The following is a 23541-nucleotide window of genomic DNA, read 5'->3' as shown; positions in this document are numbered from 1 at the left end:
TAAACGCCATTGCTTACCTATATCTGAACTTTATATAAATAGAAACATGTTTTTACTTTTTTAATTTTTTCATTCATGAAATTCTGTACGTTTTATTATTGATGCCATACATGTGTTTTATCTATTTCCATTTCCGTATAGTGTCAGTATGAATATACCACGACTTATTTACTGTTTGTATCCATCATCCATTGCTGTGTAGCCAATTACCCCAAAACTTAGTTGTATGAAACAACATTTATTATCCTCCAATTTCTGTGGCTCAGGATTCTAGGCGTGGCTTTGCTGGGTCCTCTGGCTCAGGGTCCCTCGCCAGGCTGCAAAAGCGTGGGTAGGGGCTTCTGGTATCCCAAGTCTGCCCTGAGGAAGGATGAACTCCCAGGCCACTGATGAGGCTTTTCGGCAGGACTCCTTTCCCTGTAGACTTAGATCAAGGACCTGAATCTCTACCAGCTGCCATCCGAAGGCATCTCTCAGTTTCTTGTCATTTGGGTTCCCCACAGCACATCTCATGACATGGTGGCTTCGTCAGAGAAAGTAGGAAGAGCCGGAGGGCGTGGAAGCTCGACAGAAGCCACCATCTCTTATAATCTGATTTTGGAAACGATATCCCACCACTTTTGCTGTATTCTGTTCCCTGGAAGTGGTTCAGAGAATGGCCGGAAGGGTGACGTTGCCTTTTATGTTCGGGATCTTCCACTGAAGGAAGAACTTCCTTCAGTGGAAGTTCCATTTGGCAACAGGGGAACCAAGGAATATCCCTTTGCTCATTTATTCAGAGATATACTCTGTGCCGGGCACTGTTCTAGAAGCCGGGAAATACATCAGTGATCGAAATAGAGAAAGAAAAAAAAAAAAGGAAAAATACAGCTGTCGATGGACTTACATTCCGGGGCAGGCGGGAGAGGCGGGGAGGATGATGAAGACAAGCACGCGAACAGGTAAAATACTGATACTGAGTGTGTCAGATCTTGAGACATGAAAAGAAACGGTAGTGAGCAGGGAGAGGAAGCGCAGACGGTGTGGCCCAAATGTAAGATCACAGTCAAAGGCCTCGTCGACAGGATGAGCGCTGGGCGTGAGGACCTCAGTGCCCTCTTCACGCAGCGTGGAGTCCACGTCCCAGGGAGGGAACTGGACTTTGGCCACACGGCTGTCCAGACCAGTTCAGCCCCTGGGCATCTCCTCTCAAGGATGAGCACGAGGCTGGTTTTCAGGGACAATGCAGCCATCTGCATTCCCAGTGCGGAAACGGGTTACCCCTCCTGGGACCACGAGCTCAGGTTCCCCTGCCGAGAAGTTCCAGCCACTCTACTTACTAACAGGAAAGGGTTCCAACCTAGATGGCGAGAAAAGCAAGAGACAGAACCGCAAGGGGACCGTGTGACCGCTGGCCATTTGAGCTAAGAAGTGAAGAGAACCCACACGTATGCATTCGTGTTTGTATAAAGAAATTCCAGAGTGGTGTGCAGGAAGCTGATAAACGTGTTTGCTGTGATGGGGGCACCGGGCACTCGAGGACTGTGCTGGGAGCCGGATCGCTTACGATAGTCGTTATATGTCCGATTATTAAACTCTAGCAATGGCCTGCCTTACAGAAACCGCAAATCGAAACAAAGTTTTAACTGCATTACCCCGAAGGCCCAACAGTGTGCCAACGCGCGATTCCTTTCGGTGTCGCCCTTTGTCGACCACAAGAGAAATACATTCGTCGTCTTGGCTTTCTTTTGGAGGGAAATGGATTATGCACACAAAAAGTACACAGAACAGAATAACGTCCCTCCGAGTGCCCGGCGCGCGTGCTTCACCAACTGCCGACGTTTTGCCATATTGTTTCGTTCTCCTGCCTACGCTGGGCAGGAGGACAGTGTAAAGAAATCACAAACTGGATATTTCGATCATGAATGTTTTCGCAAATGTCCTAAGAGACACAAACAAGATTTTCACACTTAAGAAAAATTTTTAAATGATTAGTAACATCATCCAAAGTCTATTCCTTTTTAAAATATCCTCGATCGCCTCAAATATTTTACAATGATTTTGTCTGAATTAGGGTTCCATTAGATCGACATATGGCATTGGCTTGCACTGTCTCTTAAATCTATTTTAAGTTATAACGTTTAACCGAAATCTCCAAAAAAAGAGTTAAAAGAGTTTGTTCTTTGGGAAGAGATTGTGAAACTATAATCTAGGCAATGGGAATTTTCACTGTTTATGGACTGTCGTTGCTTGTAGATGTTTTCTGTGAAAAGTGCTCAGGAGAAAAAAAGTTGTTTCCCAAAAGGAAAAAAAAGGTAAGAGCATACTTATATTTTCTATTCAAATTTAAGTTAACGGACTGTGGATTTAAGAAATGTCCAGAGCTGTAGAGAATTTTTATGAGTTTATCTGAGCCTGACTGATGACATATGCCGGCGAGCAAAACCTCAGAGTCTCCGGAGACTGGCAGTTCTGCAGTCGCCTTCTGCGTGTGGAATGAGGGAGGGAAGGTCGGAGGTCACATGCAGTTGCGGAAAGCGAGGTGCAGACAGCTCAGGAGACCATGTGCTCCTGGGAGGGTGGTTGTGCTCTGGGGACCTGACAAGGTTTGCTCCTGGCATTGTCCGGCCATGTGAAACTAGATGCACCCGGACAATGGGCAGGGCCGGCTTACAGCCCAGCGAGCCTTTTACTGAAGAAGCCCTAGGCCTGGGCCTGACTGCCCACCTTGACTTGCCCAGTGAGGGGATGGGGTCAGGTCACCCTGTGAAATTACTTGCCATAGAACCCCCCTTTTTCATCCACAACATTTTTTCCCCTAGAAATGAGAATCACATCCCTTGACTAGCTAAATTTGCCTTTTTTCTTCTCACTTTCCATTTCAATTCTTTGCTTCTAATATCATAAATATAAACTATTCTTCTGGTCCTTTAATCCCTTTCACTAACTAAAGGAACTTTAAAATAGAAACTGATTTTTATTCCATAAGAGAGACTGGGATAAATGTTCAAGCTTCTTTGCCTTCTTTGGACCCCAAAAAGTCGCGTTTTGTCATCTAACGTTTTCATCATGTGCATATATGGCAAAGGGAAAGGAGTATTCCAACTACAAAGCATCTGGTGTTTCTCAGACTGAAAGTTTTACAACCCAAATCCCTTTCTCTCCAAAGAAAATTGAGAGGAAACAATAAATCTCATCCCCCGAAAGAAATATAATGTCAAAGAAAAGGCTGACAGGCCAGACGGACCACCTGACAGCGTTGTCACGTGCCCGCACCTGGGCGCTTCCTGTATGCCCGGACCAATGAGGCCGCGAGTCCCATTCTGTCCTTGGCACAGGACCCCCGAAGTGTCAGAATTCGCTTCAGGCTAAAATTTTCATAACTTAACCCTGGTGCTCATCAGAACTGATGGCAGAGCCCTTTCAAAGGCAGGACGTTCCTTCTGTCCTTAGTGGAGCTCGAGCTTACCGCGACCGCATAGGACAGGTTCTCAAGACTGCTGGGCAGACGGAACGAGAGACAAGGCACAGCGCAGAAGGAAAACAAGCACCAGCTCACTTTGAGAAAACGTGAATGGCTCTGAAAAGAGCCTTTGGGTTAAGAGGTGCCTGCACAGGCACTTACTTAGCGCTGGTGTACTTGGTGACGGCCTTGGTGCCCTCGGACACGGCGTGCTTGGCCAGCTCCCCGGGCAGCAGCAGGCGCACGGCCGTCTGGATCTCCCGCGACGTGATGGTCGAGCGCTTGTTGTAGTGCGCCAGGCGCGACGCCTCGCCCGCGATGCGCTCGAAGATGTCGTTGACGAACGAGTTCATGATGCCCATGGCCTTGGACGAGATGCCGGTGTCGGGGTGCACCTGCTTCAGCACCTTGTACACGTACACCGAGTAGCTCTCCTTGCGGCTGCGCTTGCGCTTCTTGCCGTCCTTCTTCTGCGCCTTGGTCACCGCCTTCTTGGAGCCCTTCTTCGGGGCGGGCGCCGACTTGGCGGGCTCGGGCATGGTCGGGAGGAGCCGCGGGAGGACACGGGACACCACAGCGAGGACGAGCCGGACGGAGTGCGGGCCCTCTGGGTTCGCAGCCTCTTAAAGGACGCGCTGAATAAGGTCGCGTCCGATTGGTGGTGAATCCTGGAAACGTCACCTGTCGACGTCGACCAGTCAGTGAGGCGTTTTTCAAACGCAGGAGTCCATTGGCTTAAGTGGAAGCGCTTGAACTCTTCGCCAATGGCGCGGATTCCCTTTCGCGCCCAGGACCGACTATAAAGAGCGCCGCTCTGGGTGACGGCGTCAGACCTAATCTGGGCGAGCGGTTCCCTCCATCATGTCCGGACGCGGGAAGCAGGGCGGCAAGGCGCGCGCCAAGGCCAAGACGCGCTCGTCGCGGGCCGGGCTGCAGTTCCCCGTGGGCCGCGTGCACCGCCTGCTCCGCAAGGGCAACTACGCCGAGCGGGTGGGCGCCGGCGCGCCCGTGTACCTGGCGGCCGTGCTGGAGTACCTGACGGCCGAGATCCTGGAGCTGGCGGGCAACGCGGCGCGCGACAACAAGAAGACGCGCATCATCCCGCGCCACCTGCAGCTGGCCATCCGCAACGACGAGGAGCTCAACAAGCTGCTGGGCAAGGTGACGATCGCGCAGGGCGGCGTGCTGCCCAACATCCAGGCCGTGCTGCTGCCCAAGAAGACCGAGAGCCACCACAAGGCCAAGGGCAAGTAGGCGCCTGCTTTTGTTTGCAGCCGCTCGAGCAGGCCGAGTTCAAACCAAAGGCTCTTTTCAGAGCCACCCACGTTTTCACTAAAAGGGCTGCACGTCCCTTATTTTGGCTAATGAAAGTGACATACCGCAGTTGGTCAGTAGGTGTCGGTACTTAAACGACAGAAACGGGAAACTAACCAACTTGAAAGTTACAATAAAGTTACCATCGGCCGTGTAAAAGGGATACTTTCTGGCGCAGGTAATTAGGGCAATCAGTGCCCCTGGCCTCAGGGTTAAACCGTGAGAAAAGGATGGAAAAAAACGCTTGGTCAACGGTGAACATTTAGATGCAAATGGTTTAGTTCCCTACCCAGCAATAAAACCACCCCCCAGTCTCCTGTTGAAAGGATTTGTTTTGCATCTTAATGGATACCACCTGCTTTCAGCCCAGTTCCCACCCTGCCTAGGGATGATCTGTTTTAAACAGGTCAATCAATCCTTTATGGCTTTATGACCACAGTGTTTTTGTCATCAGAACTTTGCAAATTATTCTAAAAGGCCAGTGTAAGAGCTTTGAACAGGGGAACAGCATAACCAGATTTACAGGTTATGAAAATTAATTTACAGGCTTTGAAAATTAAAGCAACTAATTTTGGTGAAACTTTAGAAGTGAAGATGCAGATTAGGAAGGTATTGCAGCGGTCTTTTTGAGAGATAATGGTGGCCTGGCCTCAGTTGCGGGATAGACAATGGTAAGGGGTAGGATGTATTTTGCAAATGTGGCTAAAACTTTGCTGATGAATTGCGTGTGTACTGAATGTGTAGGAGAGGTATACATGAGGGATACATGACATACTCAGGAAAATCGAGTGAGCTCCCATAAATGACCCTCGCCTCCACCTTATGTACCATCTTCAGCCACAGACAATAGGAAGATAGGGGCGGAGGGCAATTATGAGGATACCAGGAAAAGGGAGATGAACAGGACAGGTTTTGTCTGCAGATTGAGTAGATGCCTCCCCTTGATGAGATTCTCCAGTGAGTGGTCCCCTCTTCCAGGTAGGGGAACGGTGTGATAAGGGGGAAACATTTATTAATGGAGATGTTCCTTACAGATGGAAATATCTCTTACAAAAAAGAACTACTTTTTTCAGAGATTTCTCGTGTCTGCTGTTTCCCAAAAATAATCAGCTCGAAATAATCCTCCTGCCAAATAGGGACAGTGTCAGGTGGCAATTTCTGTCCCGCTTCAACTGTAAAAGAATGTAAAGACACAAGGAAAATACCTTGATTTTAACTAAGTATATCTTAATATACTAAGCCATTTAGTACATTAGGAAGCAGTTCAAATACCATTACATTTTTATAAAATTGTATATGTCTATAGAAGAATAAAAACCTTGACTCTCGATTTCGGGAACTACAAAGAGTCTGAGAAACTTTCCAGATGTCCACCCATTGCCGACCTTGTTTCACTACTTTCTAGGCGAAAAATGAAGTCACATTGGGGGGAGGGCTACTGGTTGGTGGGAATTTTACTGATTTTTAAAGTAGTGAAGAGTATAAAATGTATTCTAGTTAATTCTAGTTAATGTTGGAGAAATAGAATTAAAAATAAAAATACACTTTATTTCCCCTGCATTTAAATTTTCCATTTGTGCATCAGTTTGAAATTAATTGCCTTTGTAATTAATGAAAGTTCTTTTTAGTTTTTAAAATGTTATCTAGAAAACACTGCTGATACATGCCTGAGTTGGCGGAGGGATTCGGTAATTTTCAGGCTAGGACAAAGTATTTCAAATATAAATTTATTCCAATAAATGTATAGATTTAACACAGTTTTTACCATCGTACTAAAAGAAATGGTTGCAACTAAGTGAAATCACTTGTGAGGTACCGGAAGATCGGAAAATTCTCTGGTGGTCCATCTTGTTCTATTTCTGGGAACTCGGTATGCGGCTCGTACTTGCCCTCCCTGTATATTGAGAATGGTAGTGTGCAAATACTGTTAAAGAAAATACATGGATACATGTAGAGATAAAAATGTTTTCTGCTCGTTTTTATGTTAAAGTGTCGCCGTTTGATGAGGACGGGGCACGAAACGCGTTCAAAGAGAAAGGAGAGAAAAACAGAATCAGAGCAGAGGGTTAAAAAGAACCGATTGAAAGAGAACAAAGGAGCGGGCGGGCCCGGCGGTTCCGCCGTCAGGTCTGCTGCCCCGAGCGACTTCCGGCTGCAGCTCCTAGGTTTTCACTCCGGTCCGCCGTGGCTGCCTATAAAAGGGATCCTTGGCTCCCCAGCCCCTAGTTCTGGTTTCTGTCCTCCAGTATCATGTCTGGTCGTGGCAAAGGGGGGAAGGGGCTCGGCAAAGGGGGCGCCAAGCGCCACCGCAAGGTGCTGCGCGACAACATCCAGGGCATCACCAAGCCCGCCATCCGGCGCCTGGCGCGGCGCGGCGGCGTCAAGCGCATCTCCGGGCTCATCTACGAGGAGACCCGCGGGGTGCTCAAGGTCTTCCTGGAGAACGTGATCCGGGACGCCGTCACCTACACGGAGCACGCCAAGCGCAAGACGGTCACGGCCATGGACGTGGTCTACGCGCTCAAGCGCCAGGGCCGCACGCTCTACGGCTTCGGGGGCTGAGTCTGAACCCCGGCTCGCTTTCTGCAGCAAAACCAAAGGCCCTTTTCAGGGCCCCCAAGTTTTCATCTAAAGAGCTCGGGTGATTGTAAAGTGTATAATTGGAGCCGTTTTCGCGAATTTGGTGCAGTTTGCTAGGTTAGTAACTCCATGTCCCTAACTGAGGGTTCGCCCAGGGTACATCACTCGATGACTGGCCGGGGTCGTCCATGCCGGCCTTGGTGCTGTTACCCCGCTTCCTGGCCGCGGTTGGTGCTGCCCGCTCCTCGGCCGCGCCTGCGTGCTGCGTGTGCCCGGAGGCACCTCCCCGGCACCCCAGTTCCCTGTCACTCCCACGCGGGGCGTCAGCAAAGCCATGCTTGACCTCGGCAGAAACCCTGAGGAAAGAGCCGTTTCAGTCTCGCGGTGTGGCCGGGCACTCCAATGCCGCCTTGGGAAACGCATCTTTCCCTGCATTTCACTCGTTAGCAAAAAAGCCTTTTAAAGTGAGGCGCAAACAAGCCTTTGTTTCATCGATAAGAACCGCGGTTGGGGAAGCAGTGAGGGTGGACAGAAGAGCCCAAGCGTTGCGATCGGGAGACAAAGGCCAGGGATGTGGATGACAAAGGGAAGGGGAAAATTCGATACAAGGAAGGCGTTGGTGCGGAAACCTAGCAGTGAGGCTGACTCAAACAGTGGTTTTAATTTTCAGTCAGGTGGCCATAAGTATGTGCTCCCTTGTTATCTTTGCAAACAGTCCTTTGGGACATCATGTTCCCCTGGGCCCGGTCCAATGGTTACTTTGCCACATGTGTTCCAAGTACTGAGGCCTAAGACACTCAAGGCAGTTGCTCTGGGATGGCAGCTCTGGCTCCATTTTAAAGTGGCTCCGTTTATACTTTTGTTTACAAACCACGAGAACAATTGGGGGCGGTATTAAGAATCTTTCTAATGGATGCGCTTCCTTTCCTACCTTTGCTCTTAAATATTACTTTAAATACTTATCAGGTACACAAAAGATGCTACTGAAACCATGCCACTTAAGAAATTAAACAATACCACTTAAATTAAATGTTACCGCTTAAATTAATTCGCGTACGGTTAATCGCTCCGTATGTCCCTTCTCCACAGCACACCTTTGTTTTCCCCGCCCTGGAATTCGCCAGTGTCCTGCCTTTGGTGTTTGCTATTTCCATGTTTTCTGTTTTAACTTTAGATGCGTATACCCCTAAACCGTATATAGCACCATTTCACACGTTTTAAAAATTTTTGAATACATTTTTTGTACCTGTCTTTATGAAACACTTGGTTTTGTACATTTGTTTTTGAAGTTAATCATGTTGAAACGTGTAATGCACTTATTTTTGCTGTTTTGTAGTCCATCAATGGTACATCACTTATATATTCACTTCTGTTGAAAATTTAAATTTCTTTCTTCCCACTCCCCATCTCAAATAGCACTGCAGCAGACATTGGCACACAACTGAGTATTTTCTCTGCTTACAGATCTAGGAGTGGAACTCCTTGGTAATAGGCTATGTGCATATTCCACATGAAGAGTAATGAGCAATTTGCTTTCCAAGTCGTATTTTTTTATTTTACACTCTCATATTTCCCCAATATTGAGTTCCTGTTACTTTGTATCTTCGACATTTTGCAAATGTTGGATGGACTACAGTTTTTACCAGTGTAAGGATTTGCTAAATGGTATCTCTGTGTATTTAAGTTACATTTCTCTGATTACAGTATAGCTGCTATTTCATGGGATATTTTGGCTGTTGAGGAGTACTCCTTCTGTCCGTTACCTCTGGAAACAGCCTGTCCATATAATTTGTCCATTTTTTTATTTCCTGGGATTTATTTATGATTTGTAAGTATTCTTTATATTTTTTGGCTGTTAATCTCTTGTCAGCAAGTGAAAATATAGTCTGTTATTTTCTGGTTTGCTTTGTTTTGAAATGTGATTGATATCTTTCAATGCACAAAAATTATTTTTAGTAATGTTCAATTTATATTTTTCAGTTTTTGCAAATACTTTTTGATGTAGGAGTTATTTCCCTTTTCTTCAATTCCTCAAAAATCTGCAGTCATCAGTGGACAAAATATTTCATATTTGACTTGAATTAGTAAGGCTTTTCTGAAAAAGCTGTTAACATATTGATCTTCCTATTCTCATAGTAAGAATAATTAACAGAATGACATTTGCAAGGCACTATGAAAGACAAAAGAAAGAGTGAAGAAGACATCATGCCTAAGATATATTGAAAGTTTATTCGAATTTGTGCTAAATGCTCTGCGGGGATCATCTCATGGCATATTCATATGAGATGGTTTTATCATCCTGATTTTAAAATAGCAAAATAGAGGCACTGACAGCCTAGTCAAATAACCAGGTCACAGGTACATTACAGTCCCCAAGAAGACTTGTGATGTTCTTCACCAGTCTCTCAGTCTACAGAGAGGCCATCGCAGAGTGGGTGGGGAGTGCTCCTAGTCCTGAAATGGAGGATTTGGGCAAATGTGTCAGGAAGCGCACGCGACCTGCCTGTGGCTAATCCAGTCGGATGCAGTCGCTCCCATCGCCCCTACGGCCGGTCAGGCCGCGAGCCCGAGGAAGTCGCTTTTATTCTCACTGCGTCCACACGGACATTTCCTCTCTCTGGAGAGCACAGAGTTAAACCGAGAGAGGGGTCGTCAAGCTCAGATTGATGTCCTTTCCTAAAATAGGGAAACGCGCAGACTTTAAACAGCTGCCTCAAACTCTTAAAGGCCGAACAAGATTCTGGCTCTTACCGACGCGCCTTCGTCTCCCCCCAAGGCCCCCCCCCCCCCCCCACATCAACCACCACCAATTCCGTCCTTTTGCCAGCCTCATAGATTTACTTCAATTTAAAAACTAGGAACTCAGGTGCTTGGTGTCTTTTTGTGAGTCCTCGTGTTCCATTTCTCTACTCAGACCACGCTTCTCATCTTTGCCTGGCATCCTTCATCCCTCCCTGGTGATCTGACGTTGTCCAGACTCCAAAATGGGCTGGGGAGGCCAAAGTTTGTTTAAAAAGAATGAAAGTGGATCACCATGCCAATGTAAAGCCGCTCCCTGCCCCCAATCTAAATTTTTCTAATCAGGACATACCACCTAAATAGATGGGGTAACCGCAGAGCTAATAGGCTGGCACTTGAAAAGCGTGGGCCAGACTTACTGGAAACAGAACTGGGATGGCGGAGGAAAAGGATGCGTGACCCACGGGCTCTTAGCGTTTAAGCCAGAAGCCACTCAACAAGCACTCGGCCGCAGGGCCCGCTTCCATGGCAGAGCCAGGAACTACTCTGTGTACACATGCACGCGTGCACACACACGCACACACACACACACACACACTTTAATGTGCCTTGTTTTAACGATCATGTGATTATGGAAGAGGTGCTTGTAAGAATATCCAGGTTCCTTCTAGCCAAAGACGTCACCAGCACAGGTTTTACTCAGTGTGCTGGACTGGTCACCACCACCTTGAAGTCGTCGCCTGCGTTTAGGCGTAGGTGCACGACGTGTCCACAGCTCTAATGCTGACAACTTAGTGGCTCTGAAAAGAGCCTTTGGGTTAAGAGGTGCCTGCACAGGCACTTACTTGGCGCTGGTGTACTTGGTGACGGCCTTGGTGCCCTCGGACACGGCGTGCTTGGCCAGCTCCCCGGGCAGCAGCAGGCGCACGGCCGTCTGGATCTCCCGCGACGTGATGGTCGAGCGCTTGTTGTAATGCGCCAGGCGCGACGCCTCGCCCGCGATGCGCTCGAAGATGTCGTTGACGAACGAGTTCATGATGCCCATGGCCTTGGACGAGATGCCGGTGTCGGGGTGCACCTGCTTCAGCACCTTGTACACGTACACCGAGTAGCGCTCCTTGCGGCTGCGCTTGCGCTTCTTGCCGTCCTTCTTCTGCGCCTTGGTCACCGCCTTCTTGGAGCCCTTCTTCGGGGCGGGCGCCGACTTGGCGGGCTCGGGCATGGTCGGGAGGACAGGAAACGAGGAGACAAAAGACTCAAAGAAATAGTATGAGCAGGGCGCGATGTGTCCCTTTTATATAGAACCTCGCATGCAAATAGGGTGATAAAGTAAAGTCCTGAATCTGATTGGAGGCTGTTGAGTGTAACGTCAACAAATTAGCTCCGCCCAATCAGAACGCAGGAATTCCAAATTTGCATTTCCACCGTTCAGGGTGAAGCTGCAATTTTCGCGCCCCAAAAGGTTTATAAGATGCCCCACCCTTTCTCCTGATGCATTCCTAGTGAAATTTTAAAGCTCGGCGTTTCCGCACGCGGGAAGCAGGGCGGCAAGGCGCGCGCCAAGGCCAAGACGCGCTCGTCGCGGGCCGGGCTGCAGTTCCCCGTGGGCCGCGTGCACCGCCTGCTCCGCAAGGGCAACTACGCCGAGCGGGTGGGCGCCGGCGCGCCCGTGTACCTGGCGGCCGTGCTGGAGTACCTGACGCCGAGATCCTGGAGCTGGCGGGCAACGCGGCGCGCGACGACAAGGACCGAGAGCCACCACAAGGCCAAATGAGGAGCGAGGTTAGGGACGCGGAAGACAAAGGCTCTCTTGAGAGCCACTCACCCTGTCAGAAAGCTGGCACACAGCCCACGTTTTAATTTTGTGGTGGTCCCTGTTAGGAAGTGCTTCTCGCCTCCAGAGAGGGCGTGCAACAGCTCTGGTCTTGAAAGCTGTCTGACCTCAAAGGACAACCTGGGGAGGAACGGCGGCCAGTGTGTCCAGAACCCGCTTGATGAGAAATCCCAGATGAAATCAGGCCAGCAAGTTACAGAACCCACTTTATAATGTCCATGGTACCCCATTGTGGTGTTCTCAGGCTGCACTGATATTCAAAAATGAATGTAGCGGTTCTCAGTATGGAGAAGGGTCCTGGAAAATAAAAGCCTGAATAAGTCATCTAGTTCTAATGGCCAAGTTCTTAAAATTCTGCTCTTAGTTTTCGTTTGCATTTTCTTTAGACCTTAAGTTCAGTGGGAATTAGATGTATCGATTTAAGGCGTATGGAAGTTTCTGAGTCTTAATACTTGTAAGTTTGGGTACACTTCCTTTGGAATGCACACGCATTCTCGTATCAGCTCGGGATAGCACCGTGAAAGCAGCCCAGGAAACCTGCCGCCATGGAGTCCCAGGTCAGGAGGCACCGACACACACGGGGATGTGTGTCGTCAGGGGTGTCAGGCGCGTGCAACCTGTGAGGAAATGCAGAAGCTGTGGGCCATAACGGGGCTACTATTTAATTACTAGGTGAGGGTAACCTCTTTAAAGGTGTTACCTTATCAGAAACCTACATAAATTGAAAAGAAATTAGACTGGCAGATATCAGGGGAAGCGTACTCCAAGTGGAGGGGCCTGGAAATGCAAAGGCCTTGAGGCAAAACGCATTTGGCCTTTCCCAAGAGGTCAGTTGGTAGAATCCTCATGTGGGATCGGTGGTCTTATAAGAGGAAGAGACCGGAGCATTCCCCGCTTTTTCGAGCCCACAAAAAAGAAATCGTGTGAGCACACAGCGAGACGGTGACACCTGCTAACTGGGAAGCAGACCTTCGCCAGTGAACCTGCCGACACCTTAATCTTGGCTGGGTGTCCCAGACTCGAGTGTGAGAAATAAATGTGTGATGTTTAAGCCCCCCATCTATGGCATTCGTCACAGCAGCCCACTCCGAGTAAGACAAGAAAGGGTGTTATTTATTCAACCAGGTTCTCAGATTGTAAGCGGTAAAGCTATAAATCAGGTCACTAACCACGTCAACACAGAAGCCACACGTAACTGTCCTCTCTTCACTGCCTGGCCTTATGTGCTTTAGTCTGTGAGGACTTGGGTAGGCTTGTTAAAGCGAGATGGCGAAAGATTTTAGTGGGAGAGTTTCATCAGATTTGCATCTGATGGAAGAATAAAATTCGGCTAAGTACATTTGAAAGTCTAATTGGCTTTTTTAAGCAGCTTATGAATCAGGACGAGAAGCGCACTCAGTGGCTGCACAGAACTGGGAGGTTTTAGAGGCAGGACAGTGGGGGCAAGGGCGCTACCAGCAAAAAAGAGGAAAGGAGTGTTTGGGGTGGGACATCTTTTGCAGGGCGGGAACTTCAAGGGATTCAACAAACAGGTCACCTCTCCTTCCTATGGAGGGTGAAGAGGGTCCACTAGACAGGTTGCCTCATTGGTGTTGAATAGAAAATTCCAGAGTGGGTAAGACTGTGTTTCTGAGAGAAGTTGAACTACAGTTAAACCAGGTATTAAGTCTAGGTTGGTATTGTCGATTTAAGAAATCCAAACCTGTAGAGAATTTTTATGAGTTTCTTTGATCCAAAACTGAAAACATATCCTGGGGAGCAAGATGTCAGATACTCCGGGGAACGGCAGTTCTGCAGTCCCCGCCTGCGTTTGGAGTGAGGGCGGGAAGGCCAGAGATCACATGACGGTCTGGAAAGCGAGGTGCAGGCAGCTCCGGAGGCTGCAAGCTCCCGGGAGGGTGGCTGCGCTCTGAGAGGGCTGACAAGGAGGTTTGCTCCCGGGCGCGTGACCTAGGTGCACACAGACAATGGGCAGGGCCGGCCTAAGGCAGAGATAAACTTTAGAGTATTTCTGTCTGTCTAGATCACTCCAGGCCAATGGCTCTTCTGTGTCATAAGTCCCAAGTAGCAGGACATCTGCACGTCAAGGAGGCCCTACTGAAAACGGGCAGGCTTACGAATTGTCTGGTAGCTGCAGAGGACACCCCAGGACCCCAGGACAAGAGGTGCCCTCTCAGCACTGGGGCTGGCGCGAGATTCCTGCCCCTGTCTCCGGCCTCTGCAGTCTCCATGCAGAGTGCCTTAGAAGGGGCAGGTGGACTGGGTGGGCGGGGCAGAGTGGCTGGACATGAGAAGCAGCTGGTACTGCCTGGGTTCCACAGGGCGGTGGCCACCGGGGACAAACAGATGCCCGCTTCCCCGAAGCGCCGTGCTCTGAGAACACATAAAGGGCGCAGCATCTCCTCGGCCTGCGGACGATGAGAGCTCGAAAAATGTCTCTGCCTCCTTTCTCGTACTCCGAGCAGCTTACTGGGAGTCTCAGAGGGACGATAGCCTTCGACTTCCGAAAGCCTCCGCCCTAGGGCTAAAATAGCCGCCATCCTTCCCCAGTCCCCTGACATGGGTTCTGAGCGCACACGGAGCCAGCTTCCGAGGTGTGCGAGCTGAGCCGTCTCCACGCCGGGCGTCGCCCTCCAGCCCGGTTCCGAGCGTGTCACCCGGGCCTGGCAGCGCTCGCCGCCGCCCGGGGCGCTTGTACCACGTGGCTTCAGGTCTCTCTTCCGTGTATGTTGTTTCTGCTCATTTTACACGGGTGAGGACGGGGCCCAGGTATGAACTGACCCAGAGGGACCCGGTCCTGACAATTCTTTGGCTCCCGGCGAGTGGGGAAACCCGGACTCGCCGAGACACACATGCTGAGCTTGCGGCTCCAGCGCACCGTGTCCGGCCCTGTCTGGCTGCGCCGCAGAAACCGGCGGAGCGTGGCCCGGAGGCTGCGTCTCAGGTCAGCGCGCCGCGGCGGGGGTCGCGCGGGCCCCGGGCCGCGACCGCACGCGCAGCTGGGCGAGCTCAGGGCGCGTCCGCCGGCGCCCGAGCAGCGGCAGCGCGGCCCGAAGCTCGGCGTCCCCGGGCGCCCGGCGCGGACGCGCGACCACCGGCCCGGGGCGCCCCGCACGCGCGGCCCTCTGCGCCCGAGGGCGCGGCGCGTCCATGCACGCGGCAGGCTCGGAGCCGGCGACGGGGCCCAGCGACCCCCGAGAGCACGCAGACGGGGCCCGCGTCGCCTCCGCCCAGCGTCGACGGGCGGTGGGGCGCTGCGGGCCGGGAGCTCGCGGCGCCAGGCCCCGGCGCTCGAGTGTCCCCGTTTTCAATGCGGCAGCGCTGCCACCAAACGCTTCCGGGCCGGGATTAGAAGCAAAAGGAGCCGCTGTTTTCGGGGCTAGCGGAGCGCGCAGGACCCCTGGTTCCACTGGGGATCGAACCCAGGACCTTCTGCGTGTAAAGCAGACGTGCTAACCGCTGCACCATGGAACCGCGAGCTCCCAGGGAGGCCGTTTATGGGTAAATAGACGCGAAAATGTTTATAATTCTTCCCCTTACAGATGCTGGGGTCTTTTCGGTGGTAAATTACACTTCTCGTGCATCTCACTGGTGCACAAACTTGAAATATCCTCAAGTAGAGTCATTTTAAAACACGAGATTGATCAGTGCCCCTTTGAGCATTTCTACACTAATCCATATTAGTCCATTTACTCAAAGGCTGTTTATGCAGAGCGTCTACCTCTCCACGTGCCAAGTGTTGCAGACAGAGCGGTGCCTGGGTGACAACGCCCTTGTGCACGCACCTCGCACTGCTGCGCAGGTACAACCTGCAGCCAGAAACAGGGGCCGACCACGTGGACCTCCATAAACAGCCGGCAGCGCTCTAACTTGCGACTGCTAAATCAACCTAGGATATTTGTGCATTAAGATGGCAGGCAAAAAAAAAAAAAAAAAAGTTTTCCAGTCAGGTTCAGAGCATGCCATTCCAAATGTGCCTCTGATATACTGATTATTTTGAGTTAAGGCACTTGAAAATTACATGCAAAAAAAAAAAAAAAAAAGGCATTGTGACCCTCCTTTTTCTTCCTAAATTCTCATGTGAAAGGTACCTTACTGTACCAGGAGGAAGCAACATTCTTATCACCAGACACAAGAAATCGAGGCTGGTAGAAATTGGGACAAAAAACCTTATTAAACTAACACTATCTCTCTAGTCGCTTTTCCGCAATTCACTGCGTAGTCGCAACCTGTTTGTCTCGTCGCGTTTTCACAGTGTTGCTCCGACCTAGTGTATAAGTGCTGCTTCTTTGAGTCTTCTTTTTGCTTGTGATGGCTCCCAGTTTACATGTAAAAATGAATAAGATTTGTATGTTTTTCTCCTATTAATCTGTTTTATGTCAATTAAATTCTAGGCCCAGACATAGACTCTAAGAGGGTTAAGGAGAAATTTTACCTCCCCTGCACTACCTCTCCCCCCCACCTCACCCCCGCCCACCCCACCACATGACACAATATTGGTTCCACAGGTCTTCAAACTCTGAGCCCAGTTCTCCAGAGCCTTTGTGAAGAGTTGGGAGCCTTTATCTTGTCCAGGGCAACTTTGATGTATCTTAAAGTCATAATGCTTTTTAAAATGCATAAGAATATATACTTTACCAATTATTTAAATTTATAATATACGTGCACAAATCAAAAATGTCAACTTTGTGAAAAATAGATATGATCAAAATGATACAATAAACAAATTAGAAATGTTGCTTTTGTAAGCAGAGAAATGGCAGCAGGACATGAGGACAAAGGGGGTAAATACATCCTCCGCTCGGGTTTATGATCCTTGAGGACAGGGATCAAGTCGTTTTAACCCAGCAGCTCCATGAGCAGAACAAGACTATGCCTGAGCAACGGTGCATCTTGCCCAACCCCCGCCAGACAGCAGATGGGCTAGGCCCGAATGGTCCTTAAAAGAGAGGGCCTGGCTGCGCCTGGTTTGGATGAGCTGGGGGCGGGTGGCTGCGAACCTCCTCTGCGTCCGTTTGTCCTCATCCTTGCTTGCTTTCCTGTGCCAGGCTAGATACAATCGGAGCATGGGTGTCTTGCTCACGGGCCGTGAATCAGCTCAGAAGGTGACACCATGGGCTCTGTCACCTGGTGATAACAGAATTGATTATTATATCCCCCCTTGTTTGCTTGGGGTTTAGGGCGAATTTTTTAAACTGGCTTTCTTTAACTCCCTCCAGCACACACATTTTATAGAAGTCGTCTGCTTCGTTCCCTGTTCTATCTCCAACACCTAGAACATTATCTGAAATAAAGTCGTAGTGGCTCAATATCTGTGGACAGATTTACCTAATTAGCAAATTTAAAATGTGTTGCAATATCCAGTATTTCCTCTAGAGGGAGACAGTCACCATGAAATAGAAATTTCATTCATTTCAATTTAAAATCATTTTTTAAAAACTTGAGTTGAAGAATGCATTTTTTTAAATATTGACGTTTCTGCTTTAGGATTAGTTCAGAAACACAGATGGGTTCTTTCTGTCACAAAATCAAGGTTTTGGCAAATTGTTACATTTCACACAAAAACTTATAAATATGATATAACTGAATGTTTTTCCTAGAGGGGGCCCTGTGGCTTAGCTGGTCAAAGCGCCTGTCTAGTAAACAGGAGATCCTGGGTTCGAATCCCAGCGGGGCCTTGTCGTTTGGTTTTATATTTTCAATAGTTGGAGCTGCGCTGAGGTAACCCTGTATTAAATTGTTATTCTAATTGTGGAGGGTCTCCTGCCAGGTAATTGCAATGCAATATGAGGGATTGGCATGAAGGGAGAAACAAACAAGGTTTCTGTAGTTGATAGAAAGCCATGGGTTTCAAAGGCAAGGGAAAAATAAGTGAATGAGACTACATCAAACTAAAAAGCTTCTGCACAGCAAAGAAACCATCGACAATACAAAAAGGCAACCATGTAAGTGGGAGAAGATATTTGCCAACAAAACCTCTAATAAGGGCCTAATATCCAAAATATATATTCAAAAAACTCATACAACTCGACAAGGACAACAACAAAACAATCTAATTTTAAAATGGGCAGAGGACCTAGACAGACACTTCTCCCAAGAAGACAAACGAACAGCCAACAGAGATTTGAAAAGATGCTCAACTTCACTAGCTATTAGGAAATGCAAGTCAAAACCACAGTGAGATGCCACTGCACACCTGTTGGAATGGCTATTATCAACAAGACAAGTAACAAGTGTTGGAGAAAATGTGGGGGACAAGGAACCCCCATACACTGCTGCTGGGAATGTAAATCGATGCAGCCACTATGGAAAATAGTATGGAGGTTCCTTCAAATTTTAAGAGTAGAATTACCACATGACCCAGCAATCCCTCTTCTAGGTATCCTCCAAACTTTGAAAATATTTATATGTGAAGATGTGTGAACCCCTATGTTCATCGTGGCATTATTTAAAGTGGCCAAGACATGGAAACAACCTAAGTGTCCTTCAGCAGATGGTTAGATAAAGACGATGTGGTACACACATGTATATCACTTGGCCATAAAAAAATGAAATCTTGGCCATAAAAAAGTGAAATCTTCCCATTTTCAACAACATGAATGGATCTTGAGAGTAACATTCTAAGTGAAATAAGTCGGAAGAAAAAGGACAAGAACCACATAATTTCACTTATATGTGGGATATAAAACAGAAGCAACAAATGAATAAGCAGAACGAACTCAGAGACACGGACAATAGAAGCGATGGAGTTTGGAGGTGGCCGAAAAAGGCAAAGGGGGTCAAAATGGTGCCAGAGGGAGACCAGAATTTGGGTGGTGAGGACACAACAGAACACATAGATAATGCATTATAGAATCGTACGCTTGAAACTCATACGATGCATTAACAATGTCACCCCAATACATTTAATTGCAAAAGGAAAAAAAAAGGGACGGGTTTGCTGATGATCAGTAAGACTATGATATGAACTGAGCGAAAGTCACTTCGCAGCAACAGTTCAGATTCTGTTTTGGAAAGTTCCGTCTCGGATCTCTTAACCTGTGACAGCCAACATTTTTAGCAGTTAAAAAAATGAAAATTCAATCCAGTTGATTTAAAGATCTAATTGGCTTTATTGAACAATTCATGAATCAGGCAGCATCTCACCTAGTAAACAGAAAGGTGCTTTGAGTTGTACAAAATGGAAAATTTTACAGGTGGAATAAGGGTGGAACAGGGACATCGAAAGAGTGGGTTATGTCAGGCAAGGTCACTTACCCTAAGGAGAAGGCAGATGACCTCACCAGTGCCCACCAGGAAACTCCAGACTGATAGGAGATTCCAGTCCTGGGAGAGGCTGAAACTGCAGACCGGTCAGGCCTTAGTTTTGGTGGGGTTCAGCTCGAGTGACTGCGTTGGGGCCTATTGTTCCTCTTTAACGCAGCTAAATGATGCAATTTGGTTGTCGGTACCAGGCAAAGGATTAACAAGCTGTGACACTCGGTTTGGTGTCAGACTCATTTTTGTTTTTGAAAACAAGGAAGAGAGCGCTGGTGAAATTTACACTCTCACCATTTCGGTGACATATGTCCCTAAGAACTGTCATATCAGTGCATCAGTGGAAGTTACCCAGTGAAAGGGGAGAAACTGGAGCTCAATGACACTTTGAGAGAAACACAGACAGATGATCACTTTCTTGAGTCGTAAGTGACGTCGTGGTTCATAAGCCAAAATGGACCCTGCGTAGCACTGGCCTGAGTGCTGGGTTACGGCTGGCGGCCCACCAGAGTCACCGTATTTTCACCTAGTGCACGTGGTCCTGCCCTCTGCCTGAAACCCGTGTATGCCTCACTGTGAACGTGTCTTCATCGTCCTCGATTTTTCATAGCAGTTCTCCCCTTTACCTCCGAAGAAAAGTGAGCGAAAGAATGGCCGTGAAGGGAAGCAGATTAGGCCACCCCACGAGATGCCACTTTGGCGTGAAGATTATTGTGAGAGATGGCAGGTGAGAACAAAAGCTCCCTGCCCTCCCGTTTGCTCAGAAGCAGGACATAAATTTAGAGGCCCCTTCTCTCCTCTCCTGCAGGAAGGACAACGGTCCCAAAGACAACTTCGGTCTCTGTCAGCTAGAATCTAAACAACAAACTTCACACTAATGAGACTTCCTCTCTGCCCTTGGACACATAAATCTGCTTTCCGTCTGTATTCGGATTAAAGCAGTTTCCACGGTAATATTAAGAGGAATGAAAAAAGAGCTCCGCCCACAGTGGCCCGTACGGGGATCGAACCCGCGACCTTGGCGTTATTAGCACCACGCTCTAACCAACTGAGCTAACCGGCCACTACGGAGATTCCCCCTTGGTTACCTCCTTTAAAGTCATGTACGACTAAAGTCAATGCTTTCGTTTTTTTTGCAAACGATTGAGAAATCTTTTTTTCGGTAAAAGGAAAAGACCAATCCCAGCTACTGTCACAAATGAAAGTGCTTCTTCCGGGAAAATTTTATTTTTGTCGAGCTGACTGAGAAGGCGCGGGTGGACGTCATCGCGCGGGCAAACGGGGACCTGCCCGGCTCCGCGCCGCCTCGGCCGCCCCGCGGTCCCCGCGACCTGACCCCGCAGCTGCCGTCAGGGCGCCCGGCTGCGCGCGGGGTCTCGGGTCCGGAGCCGCAGCTCCGGCGTCCGACACGCGGTGGCGCCCGAAGACCGCGCGACCCGTCTGTGCAGCCTGTGACCCCTTCCGGTCTCGAAGATCCTGGACCCCGATCCACCAGCAGGGCCCCCGAGTCAGGGCGGTCGTCTGGGCGGGGAGGGACGCCGGGGTCGCAGAGGAGCCGAGGAGCCGAGGCCCGGGCGCCCCCTCCGGGAAGGTGGCGGAGGCCTTCGCCTCCCCGCTGCGCCTGACCCACCTGCAGACAGGTGTCCACCAGGGAGAGGCCAGCGGAGCACTAATTCCTCAGTCGCCTGCGCCCTCGTTTCTCTGTGGGACCCTACAACCCTCCCACCTCTTCTCTCCCTTTCCACACTTCGTTGCATCTGAAGTTAATGGACCCACTATACACCGTCGTGTCGGTGCAGACACGATCTTAAGCGCTTACACTGCGTGCAACGGAAAACGGCCATGTTTGGGCGCCTCGCTCCCACGTCGTGGCGCATCCGCTTAAACAGAACATCCTGTGTTGGAACCCTCCCTTCGTTTCTGTAATTTCGGGAAGTTGTGCGGAACAAAAGTGACTCCATCTTGAAACTAATCTGCCGTCTTGCCCCACCCCCTGCCCCCGAGTGACCCGGGGCCCGTGGCTCCTGTCGGGGGTCCTGCAACGCACCCGGGGGCTGCGTTGTTTCAAGATGCGCCAGCCTCCCAGGCCCCACTGGTTCTTCCCTGGAGCGGGCGTCCTTGACGTCCCCTGTCTCCTGGAAGCCGTGACGCACACCCGCGCCCGCCGCCCGGGTCCCTCTCCGGGCTCGCAGACCACGCGGTCTGGGGCGGAAGGCGGAGGCCGGACGTGTTGCCGCCGGCCACGCTGCGTTTCTGTGCCGTCTCCCTCTCAGTTTACGAACCGACAAACTGGCCTTGTCTCCCTGTTCTTTGCTCTCTCGGCCCCTTCGGCATTTGGGGCCACTGGGCACAGACGGCGCTCTCTCGAAACAAGAGTATTATCACTAGCAGTGTTGAAGACAGCTTGACAAAGCGTATATTTTTGGAAATTAAATGATAAAGAAAATTGTGCATTTTGGTGTCAGCTGCAAAATGAGGATTCCGAGGTCGGGAGACGACAGTGGGAGATTTTGCCAAGAAATGCTGATGTGGGAGGTCGCATGAAAAATCATTCCCAGTGGAGCCTCTAAAGAATATCTTAAATTCTCTCTTGGAAACTGTAACGTGTGAAATTCTTAATCCGTAACACCGATAAATCGCGGAGGGCAGTGGAGTCTGAACGCAGGCATCGGAACAAGCTGAATGTAGTGTAGGATTTGGTACTTGGCCTCGCTATTTATTTGTCCTGTGCAACAAGTGGTAGGAGTTCATCGTCTCAGGCATTACACTCTAGTGTTTGTTACCTCCTTGGTTCTCTTGTTTTCACTTATCACCACGGGAATATCCACCACACCTACAATAAGTTGGCATTTAACCCCTAGGGGAGAGACGAGAGACCATGGAGAGATGCCCTGTCTGAAACATGTACAGACAAGGCCTAAAGCCAAGGGTAGAGCAAAATCATCGCAAAAGCACTCCAACAAATCAGACCCCACCCTAAACCTAAAGTAATGCTGGAGGAGTGTGAAGCCGGTTATGCGCTGAAGAAAATTACAATAAAACAAAAAATATCTCAACCCCTGCTTAAATTGACTCAACCTCATACATTAATAGTCTAGGAAAATGGACATGCCCATTTTCAGGTGTAAATACTATTTACTTCACCCTCTACAGTCCTATACATTAAGTCTGGCACCTAATGGAAAATGACGAGACAAGAAACAATGCACTGTTAAGAGAAAAAAAGCAATCAACAGTGAGATTCAGATCTGTCCTGCGTGTTGGAACTACCCCAAAAGGAATATAAAATATCCACAATCATTATGTTAAAGGCGCTAGTGGAAAAGATGATCCACATACATTAAACAGCTGAGAAAATTCAGTATATTGTTAGAAACTTAAAGTCAAATGGATATGCTAAAAATTAAAAACACATACACATTATAACAGAGATGAACAATACCTGACATAGGCTTTTAGACTCTGTGGAGCTCCGGAAAGAAGCAATGAACTTGAAAGTGGGTCCTTAGAAGCTACCCAAGCCGAAACACCGAAAAAAGGGGGTAGGGTGATGAAAAAAAAAAGCGTTGAAGAATTATGGGTTAATGTCAAATTGTCTAATATATTTGTCAGTGGAATTCCAGAAGGTGAAGAGAAAGAAATGCTTACAATGTAGATACAGATGAGGAATTTTCCCCAATGTTAATCACTCTACAAATAATAATTGATTGCATAAAGCAAAAGTAGTAGTGGCATTAGAGTACACGGAAGCAAAATAACAATAACATAAAATATAGGAGGGAATATACATACTCTTGCAAGCTGCTCACACAACACAGGAAGCAGCGTAATATTATTTGAAGGCAGACTGGTTAATTGTAGAGGTAAATAGGAAACCTGAGGGAAAGCACTAAAGATTGTTTTTTAAAATGTATAAATGATAAGGCAATAGTAGAGATAAAATTAAATCAAGAAAAAGGCTCACATTTCAAAGACAGAAAGAGATAAAAGAAAGGAACAAAGAACAGAAGGAACACATAGAAAACAACGAGGTAGTAGATTTTTAAGACGAATGTCAGTAATTACGTTATATGTAAATTACCTAAAGCCAGAAACTACAGTTTGTCAGCTTGGAAAAAAAGGAAACCAAAACCCAACTGTATGCCGGACTAGTTGCTTCACTTTGTGCAGGGAAATTTTGTTTTCAGGTAAAACACATTGTTACGACGACCTACCGGGAGTGGGGTTCGAACCCACGTGGACATGCGCCCATTGGATCTTAAGTCCAACGCCTTAACCACTCGGCCATCCCGGTGACGTTTGCAACTTTCCCAGTAAGGTTTTAGCAGTTTAGAATTAATTAGAACTGCTATTTCCTGGAAGACTGAAATTAATA

General features: G+C 48.6%; 4 protein-coding genes and 4 non-coding genes across 12 annotated transcripts; 3 read left to right on the top strand and 5 right to left on the bottom strand.

Annotated features, from left to right (window-relative positions):
• Positions 1-3550: 3550 nt before the first annotated feature.
• On the bottom strand, positions 3551-4017 carry LOC120606188 (histone H2B type 1-K). Its single transcript, XM_039867365.1, has one exon. It carries the CDS (start codon positions 3979-3981, stop codon positions 3601-3603), a length of 381 nt encoding a protein of 126 aa, XP_039723299.1. The 5' UTR covers positions 3982-4017; the 3' UTR covers positions 3551-3600.
• A 244-nt stretch (positions 4018-4261) lies between these two features.
• LOC120606164 (histone H2A type 1-H) lies at positions 4262-12233 on the top strand. Of its 5 annotated transcripts, XM_039867335.1 has the most exons (4): positions 4263-4531; positions 4663-4681; positions 11841-11857; positions 11957-12233. In XM_039867335.1, the coding sequence occupies exons 1-4, from the start codon at positions 4304-4306 to the stop codon at positions 12002-12004; spliced, it is 312 nt and encodes a 103-aa protein (XP_039723269.1). In that variant the 5' UTR covers positions 4263-4303; the 3' UTR covers positions 12005-12233. The 5 variants fall into 5 exon arrangements, with proteins under 5 accessions (XP_039723267.1, XP_039723269.1, XP_039723270.1 ...); XM_039867336.1 differs by lacking the exon at positions 11841-11857 and having other exon boundaries at positions 4663-4686; XM_039867334.1 differs by having other exon boundaries at positions 4269-4681.
• H4C9 (H4 clustered histone 9) lies at positions 6983-7376 on the top strand. Its single transcript, XM_039867369.1, has one exon. It carries the CDS (start codon positions 7007-7009, stop codon positions 7316-7318), a length of 312 nt encoding a protein of 103 aa, XP_039723303.1. The 5' UTR covers positions 6983-7006; the 3' UTR covers positions 7319-7376.
• On the bottom strand, positions 10867-11346 carry LOC120606189 (histone H2B type 1-K-like). Its single transcript, XM_039867366.1, has one exon. The coding sequence runs from the start codon at positions 11295-11297 to the stop codon at positions 10917-10919; it is 381 nt and encodes a 126-aa protein (XP_039723300.1). The 5' UTR covers positions 11298-11346; the 3' UTR covers positions 10867-10916.
• Positions 12234-15310: 3077 nt separating the features above from the next.
• Positions 15311-15383, bottom strand: TRNAV-UAC (transfer RNA valine (anticodon UAC)). The gene has a single exon. It is a non-coding gene; the product is annotated as a tRNA-Val (tRNA).
• A 2130-nt stretch (positions 15384-17513) lies between these two features.
• TRNAT-AGU (transfer RNA threonine (anticodon AGU)) lies at positions 17514-17587 on the top strand. The gene has a single exon. It is a non-coding gene; the product is annotated as a tRNA-Thr (tRNA).
• A 2568-nt stretch (positions 17588-20155) lies between these two features.
• TRNAI-AAU (transfer RNA isoleucine (anticodon AAU)) lies at positions 20156-20229 on the bottom strand. The gene has a single exon. It is a non-coding gene; the product is annotated as a tRNA-Ile (tRNA).
• A 3148-nt stretch (positions 20230-23377) lies between these two features.
• TRNAL-UAA (transfer RNA leucine (anticodon UAA)) lies at positions 23378-23460 on the bottom strand. The gene has a single exon. It is a non-coding gene; the product is annotated as a tRNA-Leu (tRNA).
• Positions 23461-23541: the final 81 nt, after the last annotated feature.

This window comes from Pteropus medius, unplaced genomic scaffold (assembly GCF_902729225.1).
Source record: "Pteropus medius unplaced genomic scaffold, Ma_sr-lr_union100, whole genome shotgun sequence".
NCBI lineage: Eukaryota > Metazoa > Chordata > Mammalia > Chiroptera > Pteropodidae > Pteropus > Pteropus medius.
The sequence above is the reverse complement of the archived record's forward strand: the minus strand, read 5'-3'. Positions and strand labels throughout refer to the sequence as shown.